Source organism: Leptidea sinapis, chromosome 23 (assembly GCF_905404315.1).
Source record: "Leptidea sinapis chromosome 23, ilLepSina1.1, whole genome shotgun sequence".
Lineage (NCBI taxonomy): Eukaryota > Metazoa > Arthropoda > Insecta > Lepidoptera > Pieridae > Leptidea > Leptidea sinapis.
The window spans coordinates 8,796,425-8,815,620 of record NC_066287.1 but is presented as its reverse complement, the minus strand read 5'-3'; the positions used below and the strand labels follow the sequence as shown (position 1 = coordinate 8,815,620).

The 19,196-nt window shown below is 36.3% G+C and overlaps 2 protein-coding genes across 2 annotated transcripts in view; one reads left to right on the top strand and one right to left on the bottom strand.

Annotated features, from left to right (window-relative positions):
- LOC126971200 (methylcrotonoyl-CoA carboxylase subunit alpha, mitochondrial) overlaps positions 1-13,166 on the top strand; it is a 28,623-nt gene extending 15,457 nt beyond the window's left edge. The window contains exons 10-14 of the mRNA XM_050817369.1: positions 591-761; positions 5,815-5,938; positions 7,081-7,274; positions 10,095-10,232; positions 10,991-13,166. Coding sequence (XP_050673326.1) covers positions 591-761; positions 5,815-5,938; positions 7,081-7,274; positions 10,095-10,232; positions 10,991-11,152 — 789 coding nt within the window. The 3' untranslated portion in view covers positions 11,153-13,166. The remainder of the gene's footprint in view (positions 1-590; positions 762-5,814; positions 5,939-7,080; positions 7,275-10,094; positions 10,233-10,990) is intronic.
- Positions 1,814-4,998, bottom strand: LOC126971203 (zinc finger BED domain-containing protein 4-like). The gene is made up of 2 exons (XM_050817371.1): positions 4,190-4,998; positions 1,814-3,623 (listed from the first exon to the last, which is right to left on the bottom strand). The coding sequence occupies exons 1-2, from the start codon at positions 4,407-4,409 to the stop codon at positions 1,918-1,920; spliced, it is 1,926 nt and encodes a 641-aa protein (XP_050673328.1). The 5' UTR covers positions 4,410-4,998; the 3' UTR covers positions 1,814-1,917.
- Positions 13,167-19,196: the final 6,030 nt, after the last annotated feature.

The following is a 19,196-nucleotide window of genomic DNA, read 5'->3' as shown; positions in this document are numbered from 1 at the left end:
CAATTAACAAGAGGAGGCGGTTTGTAAATAAATAAGGGAATAATTATACAGAAGTACAGATATTAAAGTTTTTTATTCAAATCAACTATTCAATGTGAAAGTTGCTATGGGCAGGGACAGATGGCCGTTGGGGCAGTAAAGCCCTCGAATGGAGACCACGTACTTGAAGGCGGAGTGTTGGTAGGCCCCCACACGATGGATGATGATCGTGATCTGCTCAATATCCTCGGTATATGTTGGATGAGGGCAGCGCAGGACGGATCATGGCAATCTTTGGGGGAGGCCTTTGTCCAGCAGTGGAAAATCCGACCTATCCCGGCGATTTAGACCAGATTGTCGGTTCATCTTGTGGGCGGCCAACCAACACTGCGTCTTCCGCTATGTAGTCACCATTCGAGGACTTTACTGCCTCAACGGCCATCTGTCCGTCGTGCTATGTGCCCTGCCCACTACGATTTCAGTTTCGCAACCGTTTGCCATGTCGGTGACTTTGGTTCTCTAAGGATCTCCTCGTTTCTAATTCGATCTCGCAGTAAAACTTCGATCAGTAGGTTATTTTTCTGGTAATTAAAAACTAGTGCGGTGTATAGGTGGCTGGTTTAGAGACGAACATAAACTTCCTGCTGCGTCTTAGCGGTGCGAGCGCGTTCGTAGCCGGCGACGTGCACACTGCGTTCATCCCACAACACGAGGCGGAACTGTTCCCCGACAGCGACCTGCATCTCACCGAGGAAAGAGCGATTCAGGCCGCTCTTGGACATGTGAGTAGATCTCATTTTCTTTACATAGTTGACTTTAACCAATTCTAGTAGGCTTTGTAAGATATATGATAGCTTTAAGGGTAAATGTATACACTTTTATAATAAAGTCGCAGCCACTGTTCAGGCCTTATCTACAAATAAATTTAAATGTTTTATTTAAAAAAAATACCGACGAATTGAGAACCTCCTCCTTTTTTGAAGTCGGTTAAAATGGCTCTGTCGTAAATCCTACTACTCCACAGGTGAATGTCTAAGTGATCCAACAGCCAAGGACTAGATTATGATTATTTTATAGAAATAGTAATGACAGTACAATATTGTACATTTGTTAAAAAAAGAGCGCAAAAAAAGAATGCTGAGAGAGTTTCTTGCGCCGCTTCTTTTCTTCTTCTCTCTCAGAGCTCTTCTGTTTCCGAAGCGGTGGTAGTGTCTAGTGTATTAGAAATGACATCAAAAAGAATTCTAAAGGAATCAATTTTAACATAAATGCTTTTTATGCCTTTTTAGTACTAGTTACTTAGTGCTTAGTCGCGATTTGCCATATGAACTAATGTCGTAACACAACCGAGACTCCACTAGTGAGACACACATGTTGACCAACGACTTCATTCGATTTCTCGCCTTATTTTGTTATTGCTTTTTTCCTTTGAACTTTTAATAGAATAAAAGTCCGTTAAATTGTGTACAAATTTGAACAAAGACAATGAGATGTTGGCATACAAAAGTTAACTTACTTTGCAAATCCAAGTACCACAAAAAAGTAATTTCATTTTTCATGTTAATATATAGCCTATAACACTCACAAACAAAGTGGCTTTGTTTTCAAAATCGGTTCAGTAAGTCCAGAGGTTACCCAACCGCACAAACTTAACTCTTTATAATATTAGTATAGATAACAGGGATGTTGCAGATGCCGATATTTTCACATCCGCGGATACGGATGCGGATGCGGAGTTTAGCAGGCTCACATCCGCGGATGCAGATGCGGATGCGGATGTATAAGATATTATGTAAATAAAGTCTATCCATGAAGAATTAAAACAATGACAACGTAATTATTAACATTTTTATTGTAATCAAACATAATTAAGTACTTATTTTTATGTTAAAAATATAAGTCATGTATAATGTAACTGAACACCTTCTGTTTTTTATATCAGTAGTTGAATTTAAAAATAGGAGCATTATACTTGATGAAGAGTAGTATTGCCGCCTTTTCTGGTTCTAGTCTGTTACGCAGAGGTTCGTAAATTAATCCCGCGCTACTAAATAGTTGTTCGCTAGGAACACTGCCCGGTGGAGCAGATAAAAATCTTCGTACTATCGGCGATAATACCTTGAATTCCCCTCGATGTACACTCCACCAGTTTAAAGGATTTTCACTCACATTTATTCTTTTTTTAGTACGGTAAGCAAGTAACTCTTTTTTTAATACAGCTTCAACGCTACTATTTTCTGGCTCATCTTGACTTTCGTCTTCACTCGACGAATCTAACATCATAGCCAGGTCGTTTTTTAAGCATGGCTTTTTGTTGAAACCTGAAGTCCCTGGTCCTAGTTGTTCTGTTTCATTTTCCATGCAATCAGTTATTTTAGCCCTTTTGGCATTGGTATTAACTGATTCAAAATTGTCATTCTCAATATTTATCATTTTTAAAATGTCATCTTTAATCTTTTCTTCAGTCACCGGTGTGAAAAATTTGTGCTTATAGCGAGGATCTAAGTAGGTAGCGATGGTATATAAATTGTTTTCTCCCAAGCTAGAAAACTTTGTAGAAAGTTCGTTTTTCAAAGTCGTTACAGCCTGACGAATCGGATCAAACTCTTGCGATCTTGTTAAATATAAATAGTCATCAACTTTTTTTTCAAGCATTTGTATTATCGGTATCACAGATGAAATAAGAGCAGAAGAGCTGCTCAGTTCCCGTGTTGCTTCCTCAAAAGGTCCCAGTAATTGAATGAAACTTTCAATCATTTTCCATTCTTCTGGTAGAATAGGGTCAATTTCATTATCATTCATGTAAAGGCTCAGAGCATCCTTTATCTTTGAAAAACGCTCGAACATGTAGAATGTACTGTTCCATCGTGTTACACAATCTTGAAACACTTTCAGGTGCGGTTGATTCAGTCTGTCCTGAATTGATTGCAGTTGTTTCTGGGCAATGGTAGAGTGATTGAAATGGGTCGTAATTCTCTTACATTTTTGTTTTAGTATTTTTATGTTTTCTTGAGAACCTAAACAACTACGGATAGCCAGTTGTATCTTGTGAACAGTACAGTCTATATCATTTAATGCTGCTAATCGCGCGGCTCGTTTCATATTAGACCCTTCATCTCTGATTAGGCAATGCAGTTGTTGTTTTTTAATGTTCCATTCAGAAAGCATGTTACTGAATTTTTCAGCAACTATGTCACCAGTGTGACGGCCGTCAAATGTCTCACATTTCAATATTATCGATGATCTATCAAAGTTTTCTGCAATTCCATGGCAAGTCAGGCTAAGCAAAGAAGCGTTTGAGCTAGGATCCGACCAAATGTCAGACGTAAACGACATGTTATCAAAATTTTCGATTAATCCTTTAACTTTTTGAGCCACTTTGCTATATAATTCCTTGCATACAAAATCTGTAAAAAAATTGCGTCCCCTAAAGTTATATCTTGGTGCTAATTCTTGCATCAGTCTACGAAAACCTAGCCCTTCAACAAAATTAAACGGCAAATTTTGAAGTGCAATCATTTCTCCAATGAGTTTATCAATTTTTTTAGAATTCAAGTTATTGACGTCCCACTTCTTTTCTTTTAGAACCATTTCCTCTAATGAAAGTTGTTTCTTTGATTCTTGCAGAGGAGTGGTAACTTTATCTGAAAAATACACAAATAAATAAAAATTTTCGTTGTAAAAAACTATTTACTTAAAAGTAATTAAAAAGTGAGGACATTTTAAAACACCAGAAAACCTTTCTATCAAATGTCCAACTTATATTGCAAAAAATAAAAATAAAAGGAGTTTATTCCTTATAAATATTTATAAGAAGGAAGGATCCCTAATGTTTTCTGGCATTAACATTAAATATAGCGTGAAGCTAAACTACACTAAAAAGAAAAGGTACACTTTTTGATAGTGATAAAATTTTTGCAATCAGCCGAATAGTTTTTGAGTTAAGTAATTCACTATTCATATTTTAATATCATATTAAAAATATACATTTATGTACAGGTTGTTTTATTTTGAAACAATAAAAAAGTAGATAAATGAATTACATATATTAGTCTTTTTACAACTGACGTTTTATATGACAGCAAATAACTATAATATTGAGTGGAAACTTAGCCAATAAACCACAACTAAAACTATTCTTTTATTAAACTAACCAAACAATGCCTCAAGTAAATATTAATTAATTAAAACTATTAATTATGAAACTTACTTGCGTCAGATTTCATCTGTTGTAATTTTTTTTCTTTACTAATGTTCTCAAATGTAGAAAATTCTTCTGAGTGCATCGACTTAAGATGGTTTTTTAAAGACGACGTGGTGCGGCCCTTGCGAGAGTAGCTTTTTTTGCATATTTTACAATCAGCTTTATCCTGGTCTTCTTTATTTGGTTCAAAATAATCCCATACATTACTTTTGGTCGGTGGTGACATTGTTGACTAAATAGTTAGATAGATAAACTATCAATAACGGGAATCACACTGGAAAAATAACGAATTTCGTCATAAAACGATATTTTTTCCTACAATAAAACGTATTACCGGCGTAATATAATAGAAGTTACCCTGTGATCTTATGGATATTAGTCTTAAATAATATAAAGTTTTCTTGTAAACTCTTCTTATTTACACACTGTATCACAATAACATTAAAAATACCTATTTATCTTTATGATACGATAAGTAGTTCACTTTCACTTCACAACGCAAACAAACACGTATTTATTCACTTCCACTTGCAAGGAAAGGAACAAACAAATGATGCACTAGCGAAAACAAACAAACGTGTCGAATCTTGTCACTAATTTCTTCGCTCCCATTGGTTATTGTCACGTGCGACCGGCACGCGTCAATCACCGGCCCCGCCCAATTTCTTTCTTGTCGCTACTTGTATAATATTCGCATCCGCATGAACATTCGCATTGATTAATGCGGATGCGGAAGCAGATGCAGATGTCCAAAACAATGCGGATGTTCCGCATTTGCGGATGCAGATGCGAATGTTCGCAACATCCCTGATAGATAATACAAAGTTGCTGTCGATACATCTGAATCTCAGAAACGGCTCCAACGATCTTCATCAAATTTAGTATGTAGATATGTATGTATGTATATAGTAGTAGAGTGCAATATAACAATGCGTTTCGTAACCCCATCTCTACTGGGGTTGCCATGGAGGTGTAGCGCGTCGGGTATGTTTGCGATGCACAGGGTTGACGATTTTTATACTGTAATGTGTAGGGCTAGAGCGGGATTTCTGACGAGATTATATAATAATCGTAAAAATTGTATATTGAAAACGGTAAGACATTACCACCGAAATATACAAAAATTTTTTCTTATATAATAATGTTATTTTTAATATTTTTAATTTTCCATTTGTAATTTTTAATTTATACTTTTTAATTCTAATTTATATAAATTTTCTTTTTACTAATTAATGTTATCTAATTAATTAAGTAATGTTGTATACCTTTTTTATTTTTATTAGTACACAAAATCGATCTAGCTAGGTTTCAATTAAAAAAAAAAGTAGTTTTATCCGTGTTTTAAAGAGAAACAGCTACAATAACATTAGAATACAATGGTAAATTTTGCCACTATATATAAGACTGTAATAGCTCAGATGGGACATTGGGTGATCTGGAAAGCAGAAGACCCCGGTTCGAATCCAGATGTCCTATTGGTTTTTTTTTTTGTACAAGTTTTGTACATTCTTAAAAATCCGAGCAAGGCGCGGTCATCCGCATATTATAATTTAAATAATATAAAACTATTATTACAATATAACCTCCACCATACTCGAGTATTTATTGATACTTTTTTTTCTGAATTTCAGCTCATTAAATCTAAGTTAGAAAGCTCACCGAACGACACTTGGAAAGGGATATCTGTTACACCGACCGCGTGGAGACCTAATTATCAGCTGCAGAAAACTGTACACCTGAAATTTGGAGATAAAGGTATCATCTATTTCGAATTTTTCATAAGAGTTATATGTAAATGTAATTTTTTAATAACTTGCTATGATTGGTTTACAATGAGATACTGCTCAGGCCCACCTACTGCTAGGTCGCTCGCGCATATTTTATATTGAGCACTATACGACATTTATGTGTGCTGGACACTGACCTCTACTATTTACCACTGGACTAGTGGCTGTCAAAGTGCTTTTGTGCCTGTTTGATATTCGCCATTTTGGCGCAGTTGGGCATATAGCAAGAGTCTGCGGTTCTAAAACTAGTTATGACAACCTCAGCTAACCAAACATCGATAGTAAAACTATTTACAAAAAAAAATGTTTACTATATTACATTGATTCCTGAAGTATAAATAACACGGAAAACGACCGAAATTAATTTAAAATGCAAAAATACTTCAGAGTACTGTACGTTTCTCTCGCAGCCATTTGTATTATACGTCAAAATTAGTTCTCTAGACGCTCGCGTGTGGCGCTTCAAATAGGCACAAAAAATTTGCTCTCTAACATATGGAACAGCCTGTCAGTGGTTTATGACCGCCGAGCCGAGCAAACCTAAGACTTTCAGCGCCTGCTGCAGTTCGATCTTGAAGAACCGTGTCTTTATTTATACAGTCCACCGCCAACAAGTTTCCTTTAAGGCGAAGAGTAAGCAGACAAGCAGTTTAGACAAGTTTTGTGGTGAAAGTATAGCATTTGGAGCAATGAACACTACATAATACTGTTACACATATACTTAAGACTTATTTGTAGGTTGCTAATGCTTGCTGTTGGTTATAGTTAACACTGCCGAGCCTTTTTGAACACCACATTTCTTTGAAGTTAAACAAATTTTATGGCATGGCGTGACGCATTTTTTTGGTACTTCTCTCAGAAAAGTTATTCTTATAGCTTGTACTTTTTTGTGTAGGTTCATTTATTCAGATTAGTAGTGAATAACGAGGATTGTAAGCATATAAACTGTTTTCCACGCAAGAATTTTGAAAATATTGGCTATGTTACATAGATGGCGGGCCGGCAGCCGTGAACTCAGATTGTTCAAGGTCGCTGGCATTTAGTGTCGCCTTAAGATAATATCGAAACTAACATGCTGTCAATTATTAATTTCACATCAAATTATTTCAGATATCAAAGTATCAGTTAAATACGAAGACAGTCCAAACAGTTACCTCGCGCAAGTAAACGATGGTGCATGGGTACAGACTGAAGCATATCTCAAACAGAGCGAGCTGGGTCTTAGACTTGTAACTAAGATACACGACAAAACCAGCAACGTGGGACTGCTGTCGTATGATCGAGAAATACACGTTTACGACGAGGTAATCTTTTTTTTTTTGACAATAAGGGATGACACGAGCAGGACTTTCAGGGGGCCTACTCCTAAAATCGATGAGAAATAGGAAGTCGACGAGAAGGGCTGAGTTACTTTTTTTTTACATTTTATTATGCGCAAGTTTTGTATTATTGATTCAATTTTAAATGATCATATTATATTCATTACATAATTTTTTAATATTTACATTATGTGTAAATGATACCAAATTGATGGTGCAGTCTGGAATGATCCTTAGCGCCTAAACTATGTTTTGACTTTTGACACTTAAAAGCGACATAGCACAGATAATATTTAGGTTTGAACATATTTTATTCACACTAATATCGTAAAAAAATTAAAATATTAGTCTATGGTAACGATAAACGATAAGGAAATCGAACATTTATTAGAGTAGGACAGTTGCGATATATTCGGAGTATTATCGTATCGTTCTGAATGTATCGTTGTCGATTTTGCGAGTAGACCTCCAGCTGATGGTAATTGATAATGCAGTGCCGCTCACGATTCTTGAAAAACCCAATGATTTTGAGCGGAACTGCAAGCTGTCCACTGGGAAAGTTTTTATTTAAACAATGTTTAGAAGGATGGTGGCTGAGGCGAGGAAGCGGGGAGGTGGACGAGTGGCAAATCGTACGCCGAAGCCAGGCACAAGTTTTGATCTCACTACAATATGTGTCGTTTTACAAAAAACAAACGCTAAAAGATTTTTAACTCAATTTTCCCTGTTTGGAAACCTGGTCAGGCCACCCAGGTCCCCGGATATCACACTAGCTAATATTTTTTGGAGATACCTACTGTCTAAAGTTTATTCAAACCAGCCGCGTACAATTAATGATCTTATAACAAATCAAAACAGAAATCGAAAACATTTCTCCGCAGCCCTGTAGGAAGGTTTTCATCAAGTTATAGACTCGCTTACAGGGGGCTACGATTGGATGGCAATAAAAGGCCGATAAGATACGAGCAAAAGTTTATTACTGTTTAGACTTTTGACTGTTTAGAAGGCTCTTTTTCCTCTCACAGAATAGATGCACACACACACACTCGCGCCTTGTTCCCGTGGGGGTAGGCAGAGACAATAGAATGCCATTTGCTTCTATCCTTACAAACCTCACGCGCTTCCTCTACATTCATTACTCTTTTCATACATGCTCGCCGGTTGCGGGTGCTTCGGACCTCTCCTTTTCTCAAAACGTCCCCAATTTGGTCGACGAATGTTCTACGAGGTTTCCCGCGACCGACTTGCCCACACACACTTGCCTTATATATTTGATGCGAAATTCTTTCTTCACTCATTCGCTCCATGTGTCCAAACCATTTCAGCATTCCTTTTTCAGTCCTTGTCACAACATCCTCTTTCAAACCACAGCGAGCTCGTATTACCGCATTCGGAATTCTATCAGTCAGTCTTACCCCACACATACTACGCAGTGATCGCATCTCAACTGCGTTAATTCTGCTTTTATGCTTCTTCTGCCATACCCAACTCTCACTTCGATACATTAACGTGGCGAGAAGCACTCCATTATGTACAGCCATTCGCGTTTCTATTGGCACAGTCTGACCGTTTATAAAGGCATGCAGCGCTCCATTCACACAATTTCTCGCAGTCACTCTCCTTTCAATATCATCTTCATATCTTCCGTCCGTTCCGTCCAGAATAAATACTGTATAATCAAAGAGATTTACTGCAACTGCAAACTTACGCCACACCCCTAATCTTCTGTACAAATATAGAATCTCATCATTAAAATGACATATAGAATCTCATCATTAAAACAATACGAATTTGTCTTAATATAGGTAGGTCGTAGGCTTCAATAGATTCGAATATCTAATATATAAAATTCTCACGTCGCGGTGTTTGTAGTTAAACTCCTTCGAAACGGCTTGACCGATTCTCATGAAATTTTGAGTGCACATGGGTAGGTCTGAGAATCGGACAACATCTATTTTTCATTCCCCTAAATGTTAAAGGTTGATTATAAGTCAGCATAAAAAAATACATTTAACTTCAAATTTTCACCCATCTACGATCAACAGTTACTTTTGTATCACGATTTTAATATCGGCAATACAACGTTTGCTGGGTCAGCTAGTCTTAATATATATATTTCTTTTCTGCGTCTGTTGTAACTGAACTCCTCCTAAACGGCTGGATCGATTTTAATGAAACTTTCTGTGTGTCTTCAGGTGGATTCGAGAATGGTCCAGATTCACAATTGAACTACCTCCTTAAAGGCTGAACCGATTTTGATGACTTTTTTGTGTGTTCCAGTGAATTTGAGATTGGTTTAGATTCTCAATTCCGTCCATATAATATAATTCTCCTGCTCATGTGTATGTTAGTGAACTCTTCCTAACGGCCGGACCATTTTTTCAAATTTAGGACGTGTGTACAGGACAACGTCTGTCGGGTCCACTAGTTTTTATATATAAAAATGTCGTGTCACATTGTTTGTCTGCGATGAACTATTGCACTGCTTAACCGATTTTAATCAAATTTTTCTCACTATGTGCAGTTTGATCTAACTTGAGAAATAGGATAGTTTATATTTCGATTCGTGAACTTTAATATCTTTTATTTTCAAATTTTGTAATTTTTGGCGCCCAGTTTATTAGTTAGTTCTAATCTAGAATCTAATAAAATTATTGGTATTAGCGCATTGTGGATAAGAGCGTGGCAATAGTTAATAGTTAATGAATTATAGTTTTCATATGGTACATCGATGCGAGATAATGCAAGTGACATATTCAATTAAAAAAAGTTAATGTGTGTTTTTTTTTTATTTTTTTTTAACAGGAAGGACAAACAGTGGTATGTCTCCCCGCTCCTAAATACCAGTCGATGACAGGGTCTGCCAATGCGGCGTCTGCAGATAGTGCCAGTTCACCTACACCTGGGGTGTTCGAGAAGATACTTGTCAGTAAAGGGGATAAGGTAACTTTAAATTTGATTGAATCTAAAATTTTATAGTTTTAATATATTGACCTTAGGTCATTTATACGTCTAAATTGAATGTGACAGCTGTGAATACGTTAAAAAAATTGAGGTTGACATTTAACCTCTATTTTGAGCAATGCACGTACACTACCAGAAAGTGACACAACAAATCGCGAGTTTAAGATGTAGCTTGTCACGCACTCTAAAGTTATAAACCTAGCCTGTTTTCATCGGTTGTCTAGCAGCAAGAGGCTCTATTTAGACGTATAAATTATCTAAGATATTGACCTTATAACTGGTAGATGCATATTAAAGGGTTTTCAGATATCGCATTATCCACTATCGGCCGTTTTCAATAACCTATCTATCCTTTGTTTAACTTACTAGAGGTAGACAAATCTGTCCTTTTACGCTTACTTACATTTCAATAACCTATCGACATAAAGCATTGGACTATAACTATATTGGACATAACTATGGATAGATAAGATCTTGTCATTAAACGGTGACAGCAATGTATCCGTAACTAGAGATACGTTATTGAAAACGGCCGTAAAATGACATCAATAACCTTCTAACCGTTTAGAGCTTCAATTCATTGTTTGTGTAAAAATGCTTCGTGAACGTGATGGTCGTGATTACTGTCATAATTAGTAATCGCATCCAACAAATACAATGATTTATTAACTATAACAGGTCGACCTGGCACCACACCCGAGTTGACCCATGTAAATAACTAAAATTTTCTCGCACAGGTAGTGAAGGGTCAACCACTGTTCGTAGTGATAGCAATGAAGATGGAATACGTGGTCCGGTCTCCCCGCGACGGCACCGTTGCGGAGGTGACCAGCTTCAAGCAGGGAGACCCGGTGGGGAAGGGTGCAAAGGTCGTCCAACTGGAACCAATCACCGAATAACTTGATTTAACAACTAGATACTAGGATTGACTAGCAATATTTAACATATCGTAGCATAATCAATTTTATGCAACAGTTGTATAAAGGGTCAAAAATACGAGTGGCGTGGCTTCTGCAATAAATGACGCCACGAGAGTTTTTTGACTTAGTTTTTCTACGACTAGGTAGTTTTAAATAAAACCAAAAATTAAACAAACATATATCACGGGTTTTCAAGTTGCCGCTTAAAAAAGCGGGTAATGTATTATATACATACTTATCTCTAGTGAGTAATTTCATTTTCCTTTAAGGAATAGCAAAGGTACACGTTGGTAAAATTGAACGACCACAATGACAACGTAAATATATCATTTAATATTACGTAGTGAAGTAAAATAAAAGATAACTTCTTCTATATCTCTCGCTCGCCACATATACTCTTTCTCTTTCGTTTCATAGCCTTCTTACGCCGTCGTTAGTTATATGTGAATTTGGCCTTAACTTTAAATAAACATCAAATCTCGCCTTTCTACCCACAGTCTGCTTTGAAAGATAGTGAAATCTTTTAACCATAGACTTAATTCGTATAGACGACCTAAGGTCCGATAATGTAACAATGGATTCTCTTTCCTTTTCTATGTTCCTGTACCTATTGTAAGTATATGGTTCTGTCACATTGAAATGAAAATCAAAGTCAAATATTTTTACTCACAAACACTTATGTATCGTTAAATATTTTTTTAATCTACCAGTGATTCTTAATTCTACTTATGTTGAGAAGAACCTATATATTTATAACATCATTACAGAAATGGTATGAAGGTACCTACTGTTATCAAATAATAACATTTAATTAAGCGGAGGTCAAATAATTAAAAACTAAATGAAAAGTTTTTTTATTTAATAATAAATAATAAATTAATGCTAATCATTATTATAGTGTGGAAAATCAGTTATTAATGGTAACATTATTTGGTACCTGACAGTTTTAGGCCCGGTATCCACCAATGCGAAGAGGAGAGGAGATGTATTTTGATAACCAATCTGATTTCGTTATTTCTACATCTCCCATCCGCCTAGTTTGGTGGGAATGGATCAAGCGAAGAGGAGAGGATATGTATCATTTTTCTATAAAATTTTGTGCCGCGTCGAGTGCCCCTGCAGAGCGGACGTGTAGACGGGTGACAAGGCGGCGCCCTCGTTCTCGCCCCTTTCCCCGCTGACTTCGCCCCGCGCCTCGCATACCTGAACGCGTTGTTATAAGTATAGCACACCTCCTCTCCGCTTTAGTGGATACCGGGCCTTATACTTATGTACACATTTACATTGTAATATCCTTCCTGAGTAAAATTCGCCTAATATCACTATTACATCTATTTAAACTCAGTACCACAATATATTCTGGAAGGTCGTTGAAAAACCTCACACAGTCAGTGAAATCTTAAAAGAGCCACTTTGCCAGTTGTAAGGTGCTATCAAATTAAAACTCAAAAATATGTGTTCCAATATAAATATTTACTTTACATTTTTCTAATTGTAACCGAATTACTGAACATAAATTATACGTCTAGATAGAACGTCTTGTTGCTAGACAATCCATAAAACAGGCCAAGTTTATTAGTTTAGTAGTGTGTGTGACAAACTATGTCTTACACTCGCGATTTGTATGACACTTTGTGTTAGTGTGCGTGTGTTGTTTAAAATAGAGGTTAAAAGTTAACCTCAATTTTATTCGACGTTTTCACAGCTGTCACAGTCTATCTAGACGTATAAATGATCTACTTAAGTGAATTTAAATTGCTAGGAAGAGAGAAACTTTTATAATCTGTTTTTATTTATTGTGTTAGGTTTTATGTTAAGTTATACCATTGTTTGCATTTATTTTGTAATTCTGTTTTTTTTTGTTAATTATATTTGTACAATATTTTACCGTGATTAAATGTCGCCGGTGCTAGACTAAGAGTCTAGTATTAATTTAGCTTTTAATGAAAAAATTCAATAATTTTTACAAGAAATATATTTTTTAATAAAGTTATTGTGTAATAATTTAATTCCTCTGGTGTTGCGAGAGATTGTGGGCGGCGGTGATCACTTAACATCAGGTGACAGGAACGCTCATTGTCCTCCTCTTCCATAAAAAAAACCCAAAGATTGGTACTAATTTCATCATCATCAGCCGGAAGACGTCTACTGCTGGACAAAGGCCTCCCCAAAAGATCTCCACCACGGTGTCCTTCGCGCCAATGGAGAGGCCATTGCCCTCTGAGCGACCATGAGCTTTTCCTCATCAGGCCAAAAAAATGTACAAAATTTTTGTGTGTAAATAAGGATTATTTAGGATCACCTATATCTATAACCTTATAACAGAATCCCCCAACGAAATTATTACCACCTTCAAGAATAAAGAAGTCAAATTTACTTACTTGAAAACTACTACTAAAATTACTTAGATAATTTATATCTCTAGACTCTTGCTACACAACCGATTTAAACAGGCCAGGTTTATTAATTTAGTGTGTGTGATAAGCTGCGTCTTACAGTCGCGATTTGTATGACACTTTGTTTAAGTGAGCGTGCATTGCTCAAAATAGAAGTTAACTATCAGCCTCAATTTTTTCGACGTTTTCACAGCTGTCACAGTCTTTCTAGACGTATAAATGATCTAAGAGTGATAACATAACTTTGGCCTTATATTGATACCAGAGTCATCAGAACAATTTGACTTACTTATAACAAAACGACTTTTTAATCAAACGGTATCATTACTTACAGTACTTTATAAGCTATTTTGGGATGAAATAAATTATAGTTTAAAAAGCTAAAAAAGCACCCATCCACGCACTTTTTTAATTTTAGGTAGTTATTGAATGAAAATTTAAATAAGCCGTATAGAAGACACTTGTAAGACAGTTGAAAATCTAAGCGACCTTACATATAAACTTCGTATAAAGTTATACCTGAGAATAAACCAAAAATATGCAAAATGTTGACTATATCGGTGACAACACTGTCAATACAATGATAATTCTGAAGTTTTCCGAATGTTAAGCAGACTTACAAATATACGCGGGAATCATTATACGTCCGAATAATGATTCCCGCGTTTATTTGTAAGTCTGTCCAATCATAAGCAAAATGTCTATTTGTTTACATTTTGCATATCCTTCAGTCAGTCCGGATAACCGCAGAAATTGGCAATCGCCGGAGATTTCGACATCCAATTTTCCTATACTAGGCTGGGCAATAAGGAGAGTTCTTGAAGAGCGATGATACGACATATTGAGTGTTTAGTCATTAACGCGCTACTGAGATTTAAATTGATCAAGGTGTATTTTACCCCATACGGCAACCTTGTCATGATTCGATAGAAGAGATTACTGCTGGACGATTTCACAAGATAGACCTCCAAGCGGTATCTTCAGCACTGTTATCTGCATATCCGTCCACAATGATATGTGCCAAGCCTACGCTGTACTGTGTCAAGTGAGGAAGCTGGTAGTCCACTTGCATAGTTGAAGAGCCTTAATGATAGAAGTTTCGAGAGAAGCGCGTTGTACCTAACAGGATCGAAGGTCTTTACAATATCCAGACAAGTGCGAGGCCTTCCCCTTGCTTGCGACAGCCTCCGTCCATATATTCCGTCCGTATTCGCTATACCATCGCCGATCAACCATACAGAAAGCCGAACTGTCGGTTGATGGTCAATTGGTCTTTCCACTGCCGTTCAGTAAAGGTGATTCTGCATGTTCAATCTGTTTGCTGAAGGGAACAAGAGCACATTTAGACAACACCCAACCTTTCGTGTTCCGGACGGGTACTGAAAGCTACTCGACGATTATGCCAGCGTACATTTCGCATGGACGATTTTTCGCCTAAAGAAAACCTTTTTTTTTTCATGACAATAAGGGACCAAATAAGCAGGACGTTCAGCTAATGGTAATTGATACCCATTACAATGCAGTGCCGCTTTGGATTCTTGAGAAACCCAATCATTCTGAGCGGCACTACAATAATTGCGCTTGTCACCTTGACACATAAGATTCTAAGTCTCATGTGCTCAGTAATTTCACTAGCTACGACCCCCTTCAGGCCGAAACATAATGCTTACACATTACTGCTTCACGGCAGAAGAAGGTGCCGTTGTGATACCTATAATCTAGCATCCTGTGTAAGGAAGCCTCCCACTGGTAAATGCCCTGAGTCGTTACAACACCCTTGAGCCTGGGACTTGGATATGAAGGCACGGTTGTGTTTTCTCTTTAGAACTTTGCAGTCAGATTATTTGTGTCCAGCGCTGCAACTCAATACACCCAGGCAGCTGCTGCTTAAACTGACTCATCTAACCAGGGATGTAAATATCTTTACCCACGCGCGCTCCATTCTATTCACATGTATTACTGTTTGTTGCATATAATTAATTCCGAAATAATAGTCAATAATAGTCAAATAGTGTAACATTACATATTTTTGAGTAGCCAGTGAAACGACCTAACTTTTGTTGAAATCAGTTGTATAATATACGAATTTAATAAAACGTAATCAGTGATTAAAATTCAAACTTAAATTACGTGTGTCGGTACAATCAAAACTATTCATAAGCGTACTTGTTTGTGCCGTCAAGTCTGTCATCGTGCGTGAGTCATCTTCACCGTGCAGTGCTGCGTTCAAACGAGCGAGTCAACTTGCCAGCCGCCGAGCTCCGTTTAATATCGTATTTCGTGCTAGTAAGTTTATAGTCGGATCGGATAAAATATATTATGTCGCAAAATAAAACAAAATTTGGATGTTGTGAACGCCAGACTACTTCATCAAACATTTTAAACTGTGTTTCCTGCAGATTCAAATTTCATTTAAACTGTGTCAACATTAACAAGGGATTAAAGGACTTATCGGAGGAATTTAAGTCAAAGTGGATATGCCCAGGTTGTCATAGTAAGCAGCCTAAATCGGATAATACCAATATACCAATTCGACCAGCCGTAAATCACCAATCACCGGAGTCATTTAGTAATATAAATTGTAGAAGAGGAGGACAAATAGTACAAAACAATACGTCAGAAATATCAATAGAAAGTGTTCGACAAATTATCCGCGAAGAACTCCAAACTATATCAGACAATTTTAAAACGAATATATTTACACAATTTGAAATACAAACCAAAGAACTACTGGACAGTTTTAAACGGGTATCAGATTCCTTAAATACAATTAAGAAACAACAAGAAATCAACACTTCAGAAATAAAACAGTTAAAATCCGAGAACGAGACGTTACGGAATACGGTCTCAGACCTTAACTCAAGGATCACTCGCATGGAACAACACGCTCGAGCCAGTAATCTAGAAATACAGAACATTCCCGAGCACAAATCTGAGAACCTAATTACTATTGCTAAGCAACTTGCTTCTGTTACAAATTATAAGTTGAACGAGGCGGACATTCATCTATGCACAAGAGTTGCTAAAATAAACAGTGGAAGTCCCCGTCCTAGATCCGTAATTGTAAAATTCAGTTCTCCTAGAATTAGAGACGATTTTCTTGCAGCGACACTCAGATTTAATAAAAAAGCAAGCAACGCAATTGATAAGCTTAACACATCTCACATTGGTATCAGTGGTACAAAAAAACCCGTATTCGTTGTTGAACATCTCTCACCATCACAAAAAGCCCTCCACGCAGCGTCCCGTAATAAAGCAAAGGAGCTTGGTTACAAGTTTGTCTGGGTAAAGTCAGGAAGGATTTTCATGCGTAAAACCGAAACATCAGAATACAAATTAATTAAAAGTGCTGAAGATCTAACCCAACTAACCTAGACCTTATTCCTTATCTCAATTTAATAACCTAAATAGTAATTCTTACTAATTATAATAATTAAGTATTGCTAATTGTTTCAATTTTCGTCAATCTTTGTCTTGGTCAATTACATATTTATTATTAAATACATACACAAATTATCCTTACCAATTTGTATGTCAACTGATAACATTAAAATTTACTATCAGAATGTAAGAGGATTGAATTCTAATGCAGCTGAGGTACGTCAACAAATGCTAAATAATAACTATGATATTTATATATTTACAGAAACTTGGCTTAATAGTGGATGTTTTGATGCTGAAATTTTTGAAAAAGGTTATTTAGTATATAGGCGGGACCGCGAAACTTCTTCAGTTACTAGTTCCATAAGAGGAGGGGGGGTGCTGATAGCAGTATCCAATCAACTGAGTTCTAAGCGAATCAATGAGTATGGAAGCAATTGTGAGGATCTCTGGGTGTCAGTTACTACTGCTGGAGCTCGACCAGGCAAAAGTGCTACATCAATTTTATTATGTGCTGTATATCTGCCACCGCCAATCACCAATGAGAATGTAAAAATTTTCGTTGGCAAAGTCATTGTAAATCTGGAAACCTGCACCAATTACCAATGCAGTTTGATTTTAGGTGATTTTAACATGAGTGGAATTACATGGCTATCAAATCAAAATGACGAAATATTGAATTATACAAAACCTTCAGGATATGAAAACCGTGAACTGCTTTGCAAATTCGTAGACTTTATGATGCTCAATGACCTCAAACAATTTAACTATGTGACAAACAAGCAACATAAAATTCTTGATTTGGTACTATGTAATGAAGATCTTCTACAAGTTTCTGAATGTTTGCACCCTGTAAGAAATTTTGATAAATTACATCCTCCTCTTGACATCTTGTTAAAAGTTAAAACGAAAAGAAATACCATACCACTCACCAGTCGACATAATTTTTTTAAGGCCGATTATAAAGCAATTAATAAATACTTAGAATCTGTACAATGGAGTGATGAATTTAAATCGTGTATATGCGTAAATGAAATGGTAAAGAAATTTTACGAAATATTACGAAAGACTATTAAAAAGTACGTTCCAATGACAAAATCTGGAAATTTTTCTTACCCTGTCTGGTTTTCTCAGCACTTAATATATCTGCTAAAGCAAAAAAATAATTATTTTAACAAAATTAAGAAATACAATAATCCTTTGGACAAAATAGAATTTGAATACCTAAGAGATGATTGCAAAAGACTGATAAAGGAATGTTACGTCAAATACATCAATGGACTCGAATATGAACTTATGAAGAATCCGAAAAAATTTTGGACACATTAAAAACATGAGAAAGAATAGTTCGTTGTATCCAGACACTATGACCCTAAACTATAATGTATCATCAAATCCTAACGATATACCAGACATGTTTGGAATACATTTCTCTTCGGTATATGAAAATGATATTAGCGATAACAACAACGACTTAAAAAATCCAGAATCATGGACTGAACCACTAGACGTCATAGGACATTTTGAATTCACGCCTGAAGAAGTCGCAAAGAAGCTTAAAATGATTGATACCACTAAAGGCAGAGGTCCAGATAATATACATCCACTATTCTTAGTTAATTGTGCTAATATGCTAGGCTTTCCCCTCGCATATTTGTTCAAAGAATCCCTGCTGTCAGGAACATTCCCAGATGTCTGGAAGGAAGCAAGAGTAGTTCCTATATACAAAAACGGAAAGAAAGACCATATAACTAATTACCGCCCAATCTCTATCCTATCTTCAATATCTAAAGTATTTGAATCACTGGTGCATAACGTTATTTATTCACATGTACAAAAATATATTACCACTAAACAACATGGATTTATGGCTAAGAGATCGACCAATACAAATCTTACACTTTTTATGTCCGAATTGAAAGAAACTGTAGATCAAAACATACAGGTAGACGCGGTCTATACTGACTTTTCAAAAGCGTTTGACAAGGTTAACCATAAAATTCTCATTGGAAAATTACATAGATTTGGGATAACTGATAACCTTCTTAAATGGTGTGCTTCCTACCTTTCTGAGCGATGGGCGAGAGTAGTAATGGATGGAAAAGAATCTCAACCATTTGTTGCGTCTTCTGGTATACCTCAGGGGTCCATTTTTTTGGGGCCTCTATTTTTCAATGTCTTCATCAATGACATAATTCGATCTGTAAATCACAGCGACGTTTATCTTTTTGCAGACGACCTCAAGT